The 19,853-nt window shown below is 39.4% G+C and overlaps 1 protein-coding gene across 2 annotated transcripts; it reads right to left on the bottom strand.

Moving 5' to 3' along the window:
• Positions 1-335: 335 nt before the first annotated feature.
• On the bottom strand, positions 336-4,369 carry neurod1 (neuronal differentiation 1). 2 transcript variants are annotated; one of them, XM_073047083.1, is made up of 2 exons: positions 4,251-4,369; positions 336-2,805 (listed from the first exon to the last, which is right to left on the bottom strand). In XM_073047083.1, the coding sequence occupies exon 2, from the start codon at positions 2,793-2,795 to the stop codon at positions 1,725-1,727; it is 1,071 nt and encodes a 356-aa protein (XP_072903184.1). In that variant the 5' UTR covers positions 2,796-2,805; positions 4,251-4,369; the 3' UTR covers positions 336-1,724. The 2 variants fall into 2 exon arrangements, with proteins under 2 accessions (XP_072903184.1, XP_072903185.1); XM_073047084.1 differs by lacking the exon at positions 4,251-4,369 and adding an exon at positions 3,398-3,567.
• Positions 4,370-19,853: the final 15,484 nt, after the last annotated feature.

Below are 19,853 nucleotides of genomic sequence, written 5' to 3'. Positions count from 1 at the left end.
TTAAAAGTTTGAGGAAATGAACTTTGTTCCTCCCAGGTGCAGAGGGGTGGAGAGAATCTGAAGAAATGTGTAATTGTAATACATTGATAGTAGTTCATGATTGTAAGAAGATCTTATATTTTGTGTTGAAGAACAAAATTCTTTCAGACGAGCAAATCATGATTATTGACGCTACTCTCAAAGAAATGAGACACCGATTGGAATTCTGTGGGCAATATTATTCTTCAGGAAGTATTCATAATTTCATATTTATAAAGCCCAAGAAGTTAAAATATGATTGTTATCTTTGAATCTGATCTGCAAATTGAAAATAAAACAGACCAAGAAAGTAAATATTTGTTATAATCAGCTTTTATTCTACAAATAATAAATTTTGCACCTTTCATGATCTATCAAAATAAAACAATAATCCCATAGGAATTACATACACTAAGGAAAATCACATTTAATGAAAATGCAACATTTGACAAAGATGAGAGTACTATTTCAATAAAAGACTGGATGAATGTGATTTCAATTCCCAATGCGTTGTGGCATTACATCATAAAATACAGGATTACAAACAAAATTACAGTACCAATTTATTTCAGTTGAACCAGCATTACACTTTAAACAGCACTTCATCTGGACTGCATTGTACATGCAATATCTATTGTTCTAATTACTGAATAAATGTGAGATTTTTCAGCTACTGCACTAATTAACTAATATATAGCCCAACATTAATAAGCCTGATTATAGCTGTAGCTTTTAACTCTCATGATAAGATGCGGTGTTATGTGTGTATATCTACGTGTGCATTATGTCAAGTCAATTAGTTGATCCATGGAACAATTCCTTCGCTGGTTTTAGAGTCAAATTAGCCTCGCTGTTCTGATAATGTTTGATGGAGATGATTTAACGAAATGCAGTGCAAATGATTCGTGATAGTCAAGCAACCGTTTTAAGAAACTGAAATTGGTATTTGATAACATTATATACACATTTGTGCAACTGCCATATCATTTTGATATGATCTACGAAAGATATGTCATTTTAATTTGTTTTCGATTTGCATCCTGTTAGTTTCGTAGGTAAGGATCTAAGATTGAAGCGGGAAAAATAACTTGTTAGGATTGTGCAACCTTGCGTGATTTTATAGGTAGGAAGTGCTAAGGCAACAGAATATTATTCTAAGCACTTTTCTGCTGGTTAAAAATTAAATTACTTTTGTATAAATTATAGATAATCCTACTTTTGATATAAAACAGTGATGGAGCTGCATGGTTAAAATAGGAAATCGACCTTATAAAAATTTATTAAAAATTCTGTACAAAATCACAACAAAATAATTCAGCATGGGAAAGGTAACAGTAGTAAAATGTTGGTTGAAAAATATATTTTAAATTGGCCCATTATTAGTTTAAAAATTGCATAGATTCCTAATTATTGCTTGTGATTTTGTCGTGTGGATCGATAATTACCATTTTCTGAACAGGCGCTACATCGACTTCCTTATGTAGCCCACAAAGAGAAACGCTAATGTTGTTAAGAAGATAAACAGGAAGCTGTTTAATTCCCGTTCCTTCTAAAGGCAGTAACAATAATAATACAAGTACTAATTTAAGCGTGAAACATTCGCACTCCGCAGCAAGTGATACCAGTGCGCTGCCGTGCGTAAACAAGCTATTCGAGAAGTACATTTAAACCGTTTCGTTTACAATACATTGTTGCTGGTTTCCATGTTAATCGTGGAAGATGGCATTAAGCTGGGCACTCATAACTCGCTCGTGCTGCGAGTGGGCGTCGTATGGCATGATGTTGTCTATGGGGATTTCACACCGAGGGGTCGTGGCAGAAAACATGGAACTGTGTCCTTGGGGCCCGGCCAGCGTTGCTGCGGGGTAGTGCATGGTGAAAGTATAGTTCTTGTCAAACTCTTGAGAAGGCTCGTGCTTAAAAGTGAAATTCCCATTGATGCTTAAGGGTGGGCTTAACGGCCCGTCGAAGGACGGGCTAGTGCATTCAGTGAGAGTGCTTTCAAAGAAAGGTTCCAGTGCCCCTGCATAACTGTGCGGCTTGACGTGAAATATGTGGGAACTGTCCATGTTACCGTAGGGCGGGCTCGGAAGACCAGGGGACTGGTACGTGTATGGGTGTACGGAGAAGGAAGCACTGGCCGTTTGCATATGCGGCATGTCCTGGTTCTGCTCTGGAAGGAAAGTTCGCGGGTTCAGCTGAAGGCAGCCAGCGACTAGGTTTGTGGTGGGCTGGGATAACCCTTTGCAAAGCGTCTGGACGAACGATACAAGGTCTGGGCTCTTTCCTGAACGCAGGATCTCCGACAAAGCCCAGATATAGTTCTTTGCCAGCCTCAGAGTCTCGATCTTGGAGAGCTTTTGGGTTTTCGAGTAACAGGGCACGACTTTCCGCAGACTGTCCAATGCTGCGTTCAGCCCGTGCATGCGGTTCCTCTCTCTGGCGTTAGCTTTCATTCTCCTCATTTTAAACCTTTCCTGTCTGGCTTTAGTCATTTTCTTTTTCTTCGGCCCCCGCCGTTTCGGTTTCTGATCTTCATCCTCGTCCACTTCCTCCTCATCGCCGTCATCGTCTTCATCCTCCTCCTCGTCCTCGTCATCATCTTCCCCCATTTTATCAAGTTCTTCCCTCTCTTCCTTGAAGGTAAGACTCATGGCTTCGTTTTCATCGTCCTTTTTGTCGACTTCGTGCTCATCCTGGGAACTGAGGCAGTCATCAGTCCAACTGGGATTGCTCTGGGTCTCTGGCATCATGTTTTCTGTGTACGACTTGGTCATCGTTAAAATCCTAAACAATTAAAAGCACACAAAAGGAATATTCGTCAGCAGAATGGAAACTCCAGGTCATCAATTATATCATCCCCCAATGCGCAACTAAGTTAAAAAGTTTCATCCTTATCAAGTAAAACCGTAGGCACTTTTATTGTGTGCACTACGAACCTACAAGAGAATTTGGCAGTGTGAGGCGGATCAGCGCGGCGCAAATGTCAAAGCGTGCATATCAATGTGAGCAACAAGGAATCTTATAAAACCCTATTTATTGATGACAAGTGAAACTTCAAATGCACTTAAAATGAAATGGGATGTCTAAAAGGCATCGCCGGGTCGCCCCAACATCTGCTGTTGTCTCGCTGATAAATGACATGCCCCGCAGAATGTCAATAGGAAAATACGAGGGAACTCAAAAATAAATCACAATTTCGTAGGATCCGGATGAGATTGGAAGCATGCAACATTTCCACCCGTTTGTTATCGGAGAAAAAACGGAATCTAATTCTCAACCAGCACTTCTGTTAAGACGCGTACTCCTTTTCAACAAAATTGAATACTAGAGTGGACGCACTGTGCAGTTACGCGCGGAGAGTACGGTATTAATTTACCTTTATTTCGCTCAGTGATGTTTATGATCCTAACCACTGTTATATAAATCGATGATTTTGTTGACGTGTATAAGAAGATTAGGAACAATAAAATATGACTGACAGATCTAATCCGGTCATGTGTCTATCAGCGCAACTGTTATTTCAAAATCTCCAAAGCTGCGAGCCACAGCTGTTTCTAAAATAAAATGTTTTCAGTAGTAGAAAAATAAAATTGAACGATTTCTTAAAAGCCACCATGGAATCCGTGTAGAAGGATTTCTAGGATGGGTCTGCGGCGCAGAAACATCTCAGGAAATCCTAAATGTGTACGCAAGCGCTGTAATCCATTGGGATCAGGTGCACAATCGGCTCTTTAATAAACATCCCCATCCGCTGATTTTACTGCAGCAGCTTCAATGCCCAACTAAATCCTTGTTTAAAAATGCTACAGCTGGGCATCTTGGTTCGCGGCGACAGCTATATGTACTTATGCATTTCGGTCTGTGCACCAGCCAAGCAACAATTTCATTCATTGCTGCTAGCCCGCGCCGCCGTCTCCTGATACTGTAACAGGTAGCATATGTTCCTATCTTTCACGCCACTCTTCTCCACGTTGCACCCAAATTAATAATGTATACAGAGACATAGTTTGCGCAAATTGTTGCAGCATTCCATGTCATTCCTCACCGGCCACAGAAAGCAAACCAGCGAGGAGCCACGATTTAATTCGTAATTTCGCAACCTAGATAAAGCAAATTGAAAGCAAAATAGAGGCTAACAGTTTTTTTTGCTACATGGGAAGAAACTAAACATTTTCAAAGATCATAAATAATTTACTCTCTAAGGTTAAGACATGAAAAAGAGAGAATACCTTGCGAATTATAATGTCTAGAGTAGACTCATAGCCTGCGCAGGTCGAGCTTCTTTGCGGACTACCGCTGTCAGCAGCCCGCGCCGTTTTATAGGGGGAAGGTGCTAAAAATGCGTCTCTGCCCCATCGCCCGTCGCCAAGGTGGCACGCGTGCGCACTCGGGGCGCGGCGCCGAGGCGGACGCCCCCGCCCTCGCGCCATATGGTGCGCGGGACGTCACGCGAACGGCCCGCGTCACGTGGCCGGCGATTTGTATTCCGCCGGCGCGTGCGGCTCCCCATTGCCTTTTGTGGCCATCTGTCGCCCGCGAGAGGCTCTGTGGACCTGCTCACCCGCAGGAAACGGGCAGCCGCTCGCACCCATCGCAGCCCCCTTTATTTCCCCCTCCTTCCCAAACAGAAATAGGCATGAATGGAGACGGCTTTCCAACCCGCACATTGCCGTCTTCAATATTCCAGTTTTTTTCCTCTGCTTTGGTTGCTGCCCGCAGTTTTTCTTCGTTGAACACAATTTTTATTTAAAGCAATGCAGCTCATCCACTCAAAACATCAAGCAGTCTGCACATTATAATAGTTTGGAATTGAGTTGTAAACTTGGTAACAAAGGTCTTTGCTGTATATTTTGCTGACCCAAGATCTCCACAAATCTGTTGACCCATCGTATGGAGGGGCAGGTCATACCCTACAAGAAACGAGACTGCGTTTATATTTATTTATATATTTATATTTGAAGTTCTCAGTACAAGCAGAACAGTGGAAATGGTTTTTTTTTCGAACGAGCGAGTTAGTTTGGGGAAAGGATAAATGAAGTGATCGGAGAGACATTGATGCAAGAAAGTTTTTGGCTTTCCCCCTAATGAGCCGCTTTCTTCCCGGCACGCGAGCCGCACGCACACAAACAAAAGCCTTTTCACGGCTGGGCAAACAAATCCAACGTCCAAATATGCTCACTTCTGTTGGGATTTTAAATAATAATGCAAAGGTCGCCAAACTGACCGTTAGAAGGGGGAAATGTGAAAAAGGCATCCGTTTGATGGGAACAAAATACAATTGATTGCCTCTCCCATTATTATTCTAAGTACCAACTGTACCCTGCCTTAACCATCACCCCCACCTTCCCGCTCCAAAAAAAAAACGATTGAGCTTGTTCCCTAATTGGAAATAAATGATTTCCAAGAATTGGCCCAAACACACAATTTGTCCGAACAATTCGAAACTTGCTTGGATGTGTGCGGTGTGCATTTTGACTTCGTCAAACGATCAACGGCAAAGTGTTGTGCCAAAGTGTATTTCGTGGATGTTTTCTATTGTCTTTCATTATTATGTCGGTTTACAACTGGGCGGGAGTTCATAATTCTCTAACAGACTTGCCTGGATTTTTAAAACATGAATCGTTGCTACTGGGACAAACTGCGTTTTTAAAATGTCTGCATGCATATAAATGAATAAATATAAGAAACCAGATTTTTTTCAACTTTTCTCCTTCTGTGCCTCAACGACTGCTTCACTTGGAACAGATAGGAATCATATTAAAGATCCAATCCAGTTGTCCACCGTGCAAAATTCAGCCGATTTAAACCTCTTGGGTGCACGGCATTATCTTAATTAAGATAATTGATTCATATTGCACCTGCGAGAACGAAAAAATAGAATTTATCAAAAATGCTGTAAGCTATCGTGTACCAGAAAAATTGGCCCCAATTAGAAGTATTATCTCAGTAATTTAAATCATTATTGCGTTAATGTTCATCGCAGTTTCTGCCGTTTGGAAAGGTGCGCTAATTATATTTTCAAATCAAGTGTTATATTTGAATCGGTTTTTTTTACTTGTATAAGTTAATTACCAAATTTCCCGAGGATACAGTTAGAACATAGACTCAATACTAGATATTGCTCTAGTTTAATAGTATTTCAATCATTCAACGATCAAAGTAAACGAAATCACAAGTGCAGACATTTTCTAAAGGACAGAAAAGGAAACCCGCTCTGTGGTTTGTGTTGAGAGTTGATTTGCCCTGATTTAATATAAGCGGTGTGTCCCGTTTTACTATCAATTAACTATCTGCACTCGAAGCGTATTTCGGATCAATAAGGCACAGAGACAAGAAGTTCGAGGAGAAAAGCAGTAGCTTTATGCTGCTAGGGTTTAAATAACCTGGTACCCGCTAAGTGTTTTCACCAGATAAAGCGCATCGTAAGCAGTACTAATCCCTACCATATCATACTGATATCAGGAAGGAGGTTCTATTCTGACTACAGACCTCTTCAACGTCTCTTCCCATCTTGCCATTTATTTGGATTTAATTTTCCAAAGGTTTGGCGCTATCTGTACATAAAGAGGTATACGGAAATAGACAGTTGAACACACGCATACTACAACTCCCTCGCCGCCAACACACACACACACACACACACACACACACACACACACACACACACACACAAACACACACACACACACACACACACAAACACACACACACACACACACACACACACACGCGAATGCCACACACGTTCAAAAAAAGCACACAGTGACACGCATTTGCACATTCGCACATGAGGACATAGAAACATGGGAACACATGGACACATAAACATAGATAAACAGACGGGGAATAGACTCATGTCATAAACATACAGGAACATTAGCACAGGAGCACACGCACGATCACAGGCACAAACAGACTGAGAGAAATCCCATAAATAAAAGAGTTTGAACTGCAGCACCACAAACAGCTCCTGTTGACCAGAAACAGGAGGCGAGCAGCACGTGACGAGTTCCGTGTAACTTTAGAAGTTGGCGATATTTAATCCCAGCACCTGCAGCAGATTTACCATCCGATCGTGACTTAATATTGAACCCATTTTGTACGAGTGAAATTTACTTCGAATTGGAAAATGCAATAAACTGCTGGAGAAAAATATATAAATATAGCAACAAAACGGGTAGCCAAAGAAATCCAGGATGACGCTTATGCTAGCCCGATTTTTAGGGATTAGACTTTGTTAGAAACGGAGCAGAGGGATTTAGACTGCTACCTGCTTCAGCAATCTCCATATAAAGATAGAGAACCTGCATTTCCAATTTGCTGTGATTTCTTTTTCAGTGATGCTCAAAATATATTGCGGTCCCTTAAATATCCATGCAATATTTAGTAGTTTATGTCGTTTAAAAAACGAAAATGAAATAGAATATTACCACCGTTGTTCAAGGTAGCTTTCTGGTTGAGTGAGCATTTAAATGAAACGGGTGAATTTACTGCACCCTTCTCTAGTAATTGCTTATGCAAAACTGCAGATTTGTATTAATTAATTACTCTGGTGATTACTATTTTGGTATTTTTCTGCAATAAATCAAGCTGGAATAGAGAGACAGACGTGAGAATTTTTGGCACATCATTCAATGAAAACTCAACTGAGGTGGCTCTCTGCAGCAGCAATGATTCATTGAAAAGCCCAGGGTGAGCGTACTTTTTACTGCAGGTGTAGACACCTGCTGCAGACACCTGCCACTGCAACTTTCTTCCTTCGCAGGGCGGAAAAGATCCATATTTCTAGCTGGGGCTATTGTGAAAAATGAATCCTCTGGAGTCCAAAATGACAGAACCCTGCAAAGAAAAGGCTATGTGTAATTTAAGCCAGATCTGCGTGGCCCGGCGGATTTAAATCGATGTCTAATTATTATCTTGAACTCGAAGTGATTGCCTCCTTTTCCTCATTTCCTATCAATTTCAAAAGAACGCTTAAAATAACAATAACGGGATTCCCAAAACGCACGGAGCGACTATTGCTCTATATGAAATATTGATAATTTTCTCAATACTATTAAAATTGCAAACAGAAATATTGTTGCTTTCTAAATGAGGAAAACGCACGCTTAATTTATGTAAGTATATTCTTCTCCACGATATATGGCGGTTGTGAAATCTGTTGTTTGCTGCGCCGAAGTGCTTCTTTTTGGCGATCTTCCTTTCTAAAATCACAAAAGACCTGGATCAAAACTAAAAAGAAAAACCTTCCCTTACAAAGAGCGGTAATTTAAACAGACTTCCAGTCCTGGGCCCATTATTGCCCGTACGTCAACCAGACACTAGGACTCACGGTAACTACTTAGCTTGAACTTTAACCGCATGCAAAGACTGCGCGATTATCTCCCAAGTATTACAAACTTAACTGAGCGGAGACCGGGAATTCCCTTTTCTGAGACCGTTTACGTTAAGGCTAAATCATATTATAAGGCGGCCATGGTTACAGCTCGGTCCCCTTTAGTCCTCATACAATATCAAATCTGACGAAATCACTTCACTCGCCAAAACTCAAAGCGACTTGCGAAGCTCTGAGGTAACATCATGGAATTAGAACATTTCAAACAACCGATTTCTCGTCGCTTTGGTGTGACAGGACAAAAAAGGGCGAATTCAGTTGTGTTACATTCGGGTTGAGATGTGAGCTAAAGTTTAATTTCAACGTCTTGAAAGTTGAGTTCTGTCCCTTCACAAGATAGTTACATTTCTCAGTACTGAGAGATATCCAGGCAAGTTAAGAGATCATTAAAAAAAAACAGCTCGGTGAAGCTAGAAGCCGAAATTTATCGGCGGCCACTGTTTAAATGTAATCCTACAGAAGAGGTCATGGGCATGTTGCGCCAAGGCTGATATCGCAGCTCTGCATTTAATAACAAACTGCTGATCAGCCTCGTCTTTTTAATGCTTTTTCCCATCAAGTGATTTGTCATTGAAAGCTGTTTTCGAGTCAAATAATAATCCGTGAGAGGGTAATAAAGGCATCTATAAAACAGCTTCCTTACTAGCAGATTAACCGACATTACTGCGGCTGCATTTTCCCTGACAAAAAAAAAGCTGTATCTAAGTAACCAATGCATTACACTTCGATCAAGCAAGTACTGACAACACCACTGTAATTGGTGAACATATGGCATGCTGCACTGACACAGCACACACATAGTTTACTTTCGTCCTTTCATTAAATTGACTTCGATTCGGACAAAGTGCGTTATATTCTTTGCAGGAGATACAGCACTAAGGCTGCTACATTTTCCAATTGCAAATGCACGCTAGATTTCGACGGAGGAAAATAAATGAAAGTCACAGCAAATATCTTGCTACATGAGTTAATAGATGAATGACAATTGAAGGGGGTAAAGAACGTCCGCAATTGCATTGCGTCATCTAGTGGCTTCATCAGTCCGCTGCGCAAAGACTTCGAGTGAGCTGCACGCCATCTAGTGGTGAGTCTCAGGATGCTGGCTGTTCGTGGAAGGTCCGTGCTATCTTGAACATGTTGCTCGGTAAAACAACGCTTTGTATCTTGATCAACTGCCGCTTTCCTTCTAATGACTCCATTTCCCCATAAATAAGTCAATACTATTTATCTTAATCCTATGTTTTATTCTTGGTTCAACACAAAAAGTATAGATAACTTGGACACTATCACATGCCCTTTTATGGAAATTTGCTATGTGCAATTTGATGCCCCTGTTGCCCAAACTACATTGGTGACTAAAATTTATTTGTGCCCTTATAGGCTGCAAACCACTTTAAAAAGGCAGAGGCTGTAAAAACAAAATATTTCTTTTTTTTGCTAAATGTATGAAAATCTTGCATCTAAAGATCGTTAACCAATAGACAATAGACAATAGGTGCAGGAGTAGGCCATTCAGCCCTTCAAGCCAGCACCACCATTCAATGTGATCATGGCTGATCATCCACAATCAGTACCCCATTCCTGACTTCTCCCCATATCCCTTGACTCCACTATCTTTAAGAGCTCTATCTAACTCTTTCTTGAAAGCATCTGGAGAATTGGCCTCCACTGCCTTCTGAGGCAGAGCATTCCATAGATCCCCAACTCTGGGTGAAAAAGTTTTTCCTCAACTCTGTTCTAAATGGCCTATCCCTTATTCTTAAACTGTGGCCTCTGGTTCTGGACTCCCCCAACATCGGGCACATGTTTCCTGCCTCTAGCGTGTCCAATTCCTTAATAATCTTATATGTTTCAATCAGATCCCCTCTCATCCTTCTAAATTCCAGTGTATGCAAGCCCAGTTGCTCCAATATTTCAGCATATGACAGTCCCGCCATCCCGGGAATCAACCTTGTGAACCTATGCTTGTGAACACAATACTCCAGGTGTGGTCTCACCAGGGCCCTGTACAACTGCAGAAGGAACTCTTTGCTCCTATACTCAACTCCCCTTGTTATGAAGGCCAACATGCCATTAGCTTTCTTCATTGCCTGCTGTACCTGAATGCTTACTTTCAGTGACTGATGAACAAGAACACCTGGATCTCATTGTACTTCCCCATTTCCTAACTTGAAACCATTCAGATAGTAATCTGCCTTCCTGTTCTTGCCACCAAAGTGGATAACCTCACATTTATCCACATTAATCTGCATCTACACTCACCCAACCTGTCCAAGTCACTCTGCATTCTCCTAAAATCCTCCTCATATTTCACACTGCCACCCAGCTTTGAGTCATCTGCAATTTTTCTGATGTTACTTTTAATCCCTTCATCTAAATCATTAATGTATATTGTAAATAGCTGCGGTCCCAGCACACAGCCTTGTGGTACCCCACTAGTCACTGTCTGCCATTCTGAAAAGGACCCGTTAATCCCTACTCTTTGTTCCCTGTCTGCCAACCAATTTTCTATCCATGTTAGTACCCTACCCCCAATACCATGTGCTCTAATTTTGCCCACTAATCTCCTATGTGGGACCTTATCAAAGGCTTTCTGAAAGTCCAGGTACACTACATCCACTGGCTCTCCCTTGTCCATTTTCATAGTTACATCCTCAAAAAATTCCAGAAGATTAGTCAAGCATGATTTCCCCTTCATAAATCCATGCTGACTTGGACCGATCCTGTTACTGCTATCTCATCTTTTATAATTGACTCACATCTTCCCCACCACTGATGACCACAGAACCACGACCAAAGTAGTATACCTCATACTTACAAAGATAATGATCTAGCAATCATTTTCTTTACCACAGATTGCCATGCCTCCAGATATTCCAGAATTGAGAAAATATGAGGTAAGGAACTATATTCTGTCATTGATTTTCTTAGAGATTCTCAGAACTGTTTGTGCAAACAAACCAGAATAATCCTACCAAGGTGTTGAGAGTTTGGAGCAACAAAGTGCAAAGCAATGGATGATTTATAATCAAAAGTAGCATCTGTGGTGGCAGAAGCTAATGGACAAAATCCTGGATCCCATATTTAGTCCTGTGATAGGACTAGGACATGGGCCCTTATAATTTTGTACTTGTTTGGCTTATATGTGTTGGAAAGTGGTTGGAACTATGGAGCACAACAATGGAACTCCCTGGAGTTGTAAATTAAACAGTAAAGCAGACTCTGATGTTCCTAAAAGAGCAAAAGAGTCCATAGAATTTTTGATTTCAAGTAAAAATCCCAAAGCCCTTTTGTGGTCTAGTGTAGGTCAGTAAAAGATGGCACGTTTTGCATTTGAGCTTCTGTTTCTGAAAGGTTCGGAAAAGGGCGGCTAACAACAGAGCATTTTGCTTGAGCATATCTGATCCTGAAAGCTTTGAAAACAATGCACATGTTGATCTTTTGCACTTATGCAGGGCAGTAAAATGTAATTTCTTTAGCTCAGCTTTTCCAGGCATACGTTGAAATAATGCACTTTAAATCTGTGAAGCCGTTCTAGTCCTTGTATCCCATTGATAGCTATAATTTTGTAACACTCTGTAAACAAACCTCAGTCAATAAGCTAACCTTGAACTTCATTGTAAAACTTGCTGGGAGATGATGCCATGGTGTCTTCACATAAACACCACCAAGTTCAGGATTCCTATATTAGTGCTTGCTGGCTGTTTGCCAACTGTGTTCCAATGTTGAACCCTGCATGGAATATCCAAAAAAAAAAGGAACACAGAAGTGGTACAATTCCTGCACAGTTACTTTAGGGAAATGCACACTGAGCCTGCCTCAGGTTAGGTCAAGAGCAGGGATGTTCCTTCATTTCAATGGAGAGATGTGGTTGTGAGAAAAAATGATAAAATGATTTAAAAAATGAAAAATGATAAATATATTTTTAAAGAAATAATTGATTGACTTAAATACCTTGATTGGTAAAATAGTTTCAATGTTCTTTTTAATATTTAATAATATTTAATTTTAATTTACTTTAATTGTCTCTTTGGTTTTAATGGTTTTTGAATGTCAGGGAGATTCAGAGACACTCAAAGTCCTTGACAAGTTTTTCCTGCCAGTGACAATGGCTTATCTGATTGACAAAGTTTTTTTCAGCTCTTTCATGGTCCAGGCTAATTCTGGCCCATGTGATGGTTATTTATCACACAAGGCCCTGCGTCCATGCATAGCAACAGAATTTCGATTGAGATGGAACTTACCAGCAAGTTGACATTGATAGATTTGATAACAGTGTAAGTCATAACCACAACTAGAACACAATAAACAACGCATGCTGTCTTACATCATTCTAGACTGCAGTTATACCGGTGATTGCATTACTACTGAGGTGAATAACAAAGGAACGCGCTAGTCTGTTTGAATGCTTCCCCAGGTGATTAATCTTTCATGCTTGAAAACACAGATGGAAGTGCCTGCATTTTCATGAAAGAATAAGTTTATACATTTTTCAGGAGATCTAATGAAGCAGCAGGGGATTTCAAAAAATGTTGCTTCAGAGTGGTTGGCATTCTAATGCACCTGATGTGAAATCAAGTTGTAAAACTATATACTGAGGGGTGCTTTTGAACAAGTAACCTTTTGTGCAACAGGAATCAAATCAGGAGTTTATGGCAGTGGATTTTGTATGCTTAATTTCAATAAATTACTTAGTAAGTATGTAGATCTTATGGAACTAAAGTTTAGCTGAAAGGTGAACAAATAACTAATTGCAATCATGGAAATAGATGTTATCCTTAAAGATTGTAGGTTTCATGTGAAAATGCTTAAATTATGCTGCTTGACTTTATTACATAAGACATTTAAGCAGAATTATTAGGGTAGTATAAAACAGTAGGTTAAAAGTTGGTTTGGGAAAAACAGAAAAAAGACCTTTATTGTTGGAGTATTTGCCACAAAGATTTTCCATGGTGTACAGCTTTTGATGATTGTATAGAATTGAAACTTGGCAATCAAGAAATTTCAGTGAGGTGGAGGAGTGGTACTGTTAGGTACACTTAATCACTAACATAAATTTATAACTTAAGGTGGGGATCAAAAGGTTACAAAAAAGATAAGGAAGGTTTAATGAGGGGTGATTAATTGACAATAATATCTAAAAATGGAATGCAATTGCTAATAAATGGCCAAGGGAGACACTATGTGCAACCTCTGCACCATATGGAAATTTCAAGTCAAATTTATTGTCATATGCACAAGTACATCTATGCAAAGGCACAATGATAAACTTACTGCCAGCAGCATCACATTATACAAGATGATTTACAAGAAAGAAATAAAACATAAATATACAATTTTTTGCAAGAAAGAACAGAATTAGAACACAAAGAAGTCAATTTTATTTGAAACAAAAGTGTCAAATTTAGTGCGAAGGGACCCTTCATATGTTGAGTGAGATCATGTGTAGGAAGTGCCTCTGACTGACAGAGCATTTCCAAGATCATGGAGCTGATGCGTTCATTTGGTGTTTGGATCCACCATCCGTTTCAGAAGGTGAAAAGCTCAGGATCCAAGGACAAAGTGAGGCAGGAAGAACAGGAATCTTCAACATGTGCTCACTCTCAAACCAGCACTCAAAACTGGAGACAAGTGGAATTGATGGCACCCAGAATGAATGCAGTCCTGAGTATGGTACTATTGGGCAAATTACTACACAGAAGAACAGCATTATTTTGCAGGATTTATTATTTTTAAATCAGGAGTAGACGGCCATTCTTGCAATCTTAATATAGTGGCATAGAGTCATACAGCTTGGAAGCAGGGCCTTTGGCCTACCAAATCAGTCAGCTAGGGAATATATCAAATCCACACAGATAGCACCCAAGCTCAGGATTGAACTGTGGCACCAGCACTGTGAGGAATTGGCTCTACTGACTGGGTCATTGTGCTATGTTAATATGGTTCAGCACTATGTGCCTGGGCCAGATACATCACTGACAGGATGAAAAACATTTTTGGGAGGAAGGAGCAAGGCAGGAGTTATAATCTAGATGGTAAAGACTCGGCAAAGAAGGACTTCAACTGCAATTTTGAAAAATAAAACCCTATTCTGCATTCTAAAAGGAAATACAATGATTCTCTTGGGCAATTTCAACCCCAGGATGAGGGAGGTAGCAAAGGATGATGGAAAAGATAGGAGTGGGGAAGACTAACTCTGACAGGGTCAATCTTCTAACAAAATACTTGGAGTAGAGCCCCAGCATAACACACAGCTTGTTTGTCAGGCAGTAGCAAATCAAGGCAACTGGACTCGCCATGTTGTCTGGAAGACATTTCACCAAGAGGCTTCTTCAGTTCTGATCCAGAGTGGGTGGTTTTCCAGCTTATAAACTCTGCGAGTTGTTTAAAGGTATAGCAATCACATGGGGGTTGTAGAGGTAATGAGAGGGTTATTAGTCTTATCTTTTCATGAATGGAGGTGTGAACTGTTGTGGAGACGTAGGGGTAGAGATGTTCAGACTGCATTGTAAGTAACTGATAGGTGGTGTCGTACCTCACCCCTCTATTCATGGATGGGCTGTCCAGTTTGACAAAGATGGCTTCTTTAACCCCTCTTTCAAACCAACTGTCCTCGCTATCCAAAATGTGCACATTATTATCATCAAAGGAGTGTCCCTTGACCTTTAGGTGTAGATATACAGCTGAGTCATGAATTACATGGATAGTACGGACATGGATAGGAATATGGATTACATGGATAATAGTGATATGGATTACACAGATAGTAGGGATATGGCTAGGGATGTACATTACAAAGATAGTAGGGATATGGATAAGGATATAGATTACAAGGATGGTAGGGATATGGATTACATGGATAGTAGGGATATGGATAGGGATATGAATTACATGGATAGTAGAGATATGGGTAGGGATATAGATTAAATAGATAGAAGGGATATGGGGGGGGGGGGTCTCTGGTCCCGGTGTGGGTCAATGAACTAGGCAGTTCAAATAGTTTTGGCAAGGACTACATGGGCCGAAGGCCTGTTTCTGTGCTGTACTTCTCTATGACTCTATAATTGGTTTAATGAGAACAAGATGTATAATGACTTCTGGAATTGCCAGCAACACTTATATTCCACAGAGATTATTTTTAAAGCTGTTGATTATGATTAAGAAAAGTTAGAAGCAATGTTGAGTTCATGGTGTTTTAAAGGAATTTCTGGAAGTTTTTCTCTGAATGCATAGGTCACTGATTGTTTCTCTATTTAACATGCCCAAGAATAAAAAACAAGGAACGCTTCAGGCTACATCCACATTACGCCGGATAAATCCTAACCGAAGCTTTTTCTCTTCGTTTTTATCCTCCGTCCACACTAAAACGCTGTTTTCGTCCCCTGAAAACGGAGCTTTTCAGAAACGCTTTCCAGGGTGGGTTATTTTTGAAAACGCTGCTCGGGTAGATCAGTGTGGACAGCGTAACCGGAGACTTCTGAAAACGCTGTCAGACAGTAGCGCGCTATTTCATTGTTTTCTTGAACACAACCTAACAAGTTCAGAACAGACGGCAAAGAGACTGAAGCCAGCAGAGTTAGAAATGTACTCACCAAATACTTTGACCCATAACTTACTGAATAAATAAGTATACTGTACCCACTTTGCCCTGTTTTCTGTCCTTGCTCGTATGAAGGTGGTTTACCTATTTATGCAAGTACTTCTCTGACAATAGATGTGTAACAGCCTAATGTAACATTGCATGGAAATACAAGATAACACTGATGCAGATGAGTTTTATACATTTAACAGGGTGCTTTATTAATGTAATAGAGTTAGTCAGTTTTTCATTGTTCGTCGTTAGCCGGGTCAATCTGTCCGTGAAGTCCATCGGTTGCTGCCGTACGCTCCAGTATTTGTTTTTTTTAAATTTTAAGTTCTCCTGCGTGAGAGCCAACAGCTGTCCATCATTTTAAGTTTTTCTAGTCTGTAACTACACAAACGCGCACCTTTACGGTGAGATTCGACACCAAACATGTCGCTTGTTTTCGGTAGATGTGTCCTGCGTATGCGCAGGAGGAGGAGATTCGCCAAAATCTCCGTTTCAGTGTGGATAGAGATATTTTCAAAAACACATAGTGCGGATGCCTATCGTTTTTACTCGAAACCGACATTCTCAAAATTATCCGGTCTAGTGTGGATGTAGCCTCAGTTAATTGTGCACAAAGTTTTGATCTGTGGCATTGTTGGCATTTAATGGACTTTCATTATCAGGTTAATATATTTTTACACTACGATTATAATGTTTTGTAGTATGCCAATATCTGATATTTGCTGTGCCAGTATTTTAATCCCAAACTTGAACCATACTGGTTATTTCAGGCCACACTTAAATCTTCTGCAGGATTAGCTTATTTCCACTAAAGAGCTTTAAGGAAGGGATTCACCCATTTGTTTTCCAGAGTATTGATAATATCCATTCTAACATACAGGCAGAAAAAAATCACAGGCATACTAATAAAATTATGTGGTATAACATTACAGGAAAATATTACAGGAAACCCTAGATCTAGATTTGAAAGACCTCCAGCTAATCAGAAATCTGTACTGGGAACAAACTGCTGCTGTAAAAATAGATGGAGAAGTGAGTCAGTTAACGAAAATCAAGAGAGGCGTTAGACAAGGGTGTGTTTTCTCCACTGATTTGTTTAATGTGTACAGTGAAACAATATTACAAAAAATAAGAGACATCTTGGGAATCAAAGTTGGTGGTGAAAACATCAATAATTTCAGATATGTGGATGACACTTGTTAATTGCAAGTACGGAGGAAGAACTACGAAACTTAATTGATATAGTTGTTGAAGAAAGTGCAAAAATGGCTCTATCTATCAATTGCAAAAAGACAGAATGTATGGTGATATCCAATAGGAAGGAGAATCCTATCTGTAGGATGAGAATAAGTGGGGAAGACATAAAACAAGTACAGAACTTTTGCTACTTAGGAAGCAGGGTGATATCAGATGGCAGGTGCGATATGGACATCAAAAGAAGAATAGGGATGGTAAAAGACACCTTTACGAGAATGAAGAGTATACTGACCAACACTAGATAGATAGATAGATACTTTATTCATCCCCATGGGGAAATTCAACATTTTTTCCAATGTCCCATACACTTATTGTAGCAAAACTAATTACATACAATACTTAACTCAGTAAAAATATGATATGCATCTAAAATCACTAAACTAGACATGACAACTCGCCTCAGAGTACTGAAATGTTACATTTATCCAGTTATGTTATATGGATCAGAATGTTGGATAATATCTAGTAACATGAGGAAATGAATTGAAGCAGCAGAGATGTGGTTTTTGGGGAGGATGCAAAGAATATCATGGATGAAACGAATATCTAATGAGGATGTCATGAACAGAGCAAACACAAAAAGAGAAATAATATATGAGATCACGAAAAGGCAACGTAACTTCATTGGACATGTGATTAGGAAAGAGGAGTTAGAATGCACGGTGATTATGGGGAAGATTGAAGGGAAGGAAGCAAGAGGAAGGCAAAGACAAATGATAATGGAGACAGCAGACAGAGAACTGGAAATGAATATCAATAAATTGATCCACTTGACCGGAAACAGGAGTGTGTGGGCCATGGCAGTCAAAACTCAAACTGGGCATGGCACCTGGTGATGACGATGATGTATAACATTATGTAATTAGATAAATATAATCAATTAAACTAAGTAAGATTGGTTCTTTTGTACTATTTCCACTTGTGCAAATTCAAAATACTTTTAAGCAGTTTTGAAACTTGCCAATCAATACACCTACTGCAAGATTAACAGTAATGACTGCAATGGAAAACCTGTATTTAAATATATTTATGTATTTTGCAGTAATTAAAACAGAACATATTGAAAACACCCAGTATTCAGGCAGCATTTGTGGAAAATGAAACTGTTACCGCTTCAGATTGAAAACTGAAAAAGAAAGGAAACAAATTTTGTGGAACGAATTTGTGGTGACTATTTTGAAATTATTAGTTTAAATTACATGGTTGATCAGATATTATCCATGAGTAACAATAAAATTTAGTTCAAAATCTAATTTCAGCTGCAGATCAGTAGAACAATATATTTTATTAAAATGATGTCACTTTATCTGGAGGATCCTCAATAGAACCCCTTTATAGGAAAATATTGAAGAGACCCATAGGATATTGCATGAAGACTGAGATAGCCACTAGTGAACCATAGGCGTAGAGTATATTCTATACTGTGAATAAGTGGGTAGATATTTTTCATTAATGATGCTACAAACAGCTTTTTCTAGCATCACAGTGCTGCTAAGATACCATCTGAAAACACTATGGTATAAATTAGTCATACTAAATAAATTTTGTCCTTGGTACCAAGTCATTATGAAGAACCTTAAGAAGTGGATTTTCCAGGTTTTTTTCAGGGTATTGATATTGTCCATTTGAACAAATAAGATGAAAATGTAAGAAGTGCACAAGGAAAGTTACATTGTATTGTAATATGCATTCAACAAAACACAGCTGAAGTAGTTTGGTCTTGGTGCTTTCATATTGATGCACGACATTAAATTGAATCAGCAATGTATACCAATATATATTGGGTTATCCGTAGGTGGCAATACAAATTAATCCAAAATCTAATTTAAGATGATGAGCCATAGTTACTTTCGAAATTAAGATAATTAATCATTTCATTAGTTAATTGACTTTGCCTCCTAAATAGCTCAGATGATATGTTTTGTTCGCATTGTGTTACCAAAATAGAAAACACAAACTGGAAGAGCAGCCTTAACTGGATTACCATTTATCTTTGTCTTTGGATTTGGGCTGAATACCTTTGAAATTTTAGAATTGGAAAAACCTTAATTGAACTTAACTGTTTGGTAAGAGGTAAGTGATGTTCTGCATCAACTTCTTTTGCAGGTTATATTGAGTGCACCTTAAAGCAAGAGATTTAAGTTGCAGATTAGAATACTCCTTTGCCAGGCATATTCCTAAAACTAATAAATCTAGTTGCTGTTTTTGAATATACAATGTTAGTGATGTATTATCACAAAGTTAAAGGAAAAGAAATATGGAATCCTGAAAGTAAGTAAAACTAAATAAAACTCTTTTTGACAATTAGGCCAAGTCTACCAAATTTGTCTATGCGCTGTTTCCTTACTCCGGCCTCTGCCCCTTCTTTTCCTGTCCTGATGGAGGGTTGCAGCTCAAAATGTTGACTTTATTTTCCTTTACAGATGCTGCCTGACCTACTGAGTTCCTCCAATATTTTATGTGTTGATTCAGATTTTCAGCATCTGAATCTCTCTTGAGTCTACTGTAGGCCTTCCCTTTTTTGCTTTCAGTTTGTGTATTTGTATTTCACTCCTTTTAAAATTTATTTCTTCCTTACTCTTTGGTTTA

This window comes from Hemitrygon akajei, chromosome 5 (assembly GCF_048418815.1).
Source record: "Hemitrygon akajei chromosome 5, sHemAka1.3, whole genome shotgun sequence".
NCBI classification, from domain to species: Eukaryota; Metazoa; Chordata; class Chondrichthyes; order Myliobatiformes; family Dasyatidae; genus Hemitrygon; species Hemitrygon akajei.
Note: the sequence above shows the minus strand (reverse complement) of the source record. Positions and strands in the feature narration are given on the sequence as shown.

Coding starts and splice junctions, on each gene's coding strand:
- neurod1 (XM_073047083.1), bottom strand. CDS start 2,795: ATGACCAAGTCGTACACAGAAAACATGATGCCAGAGACCCAGAGCAAT.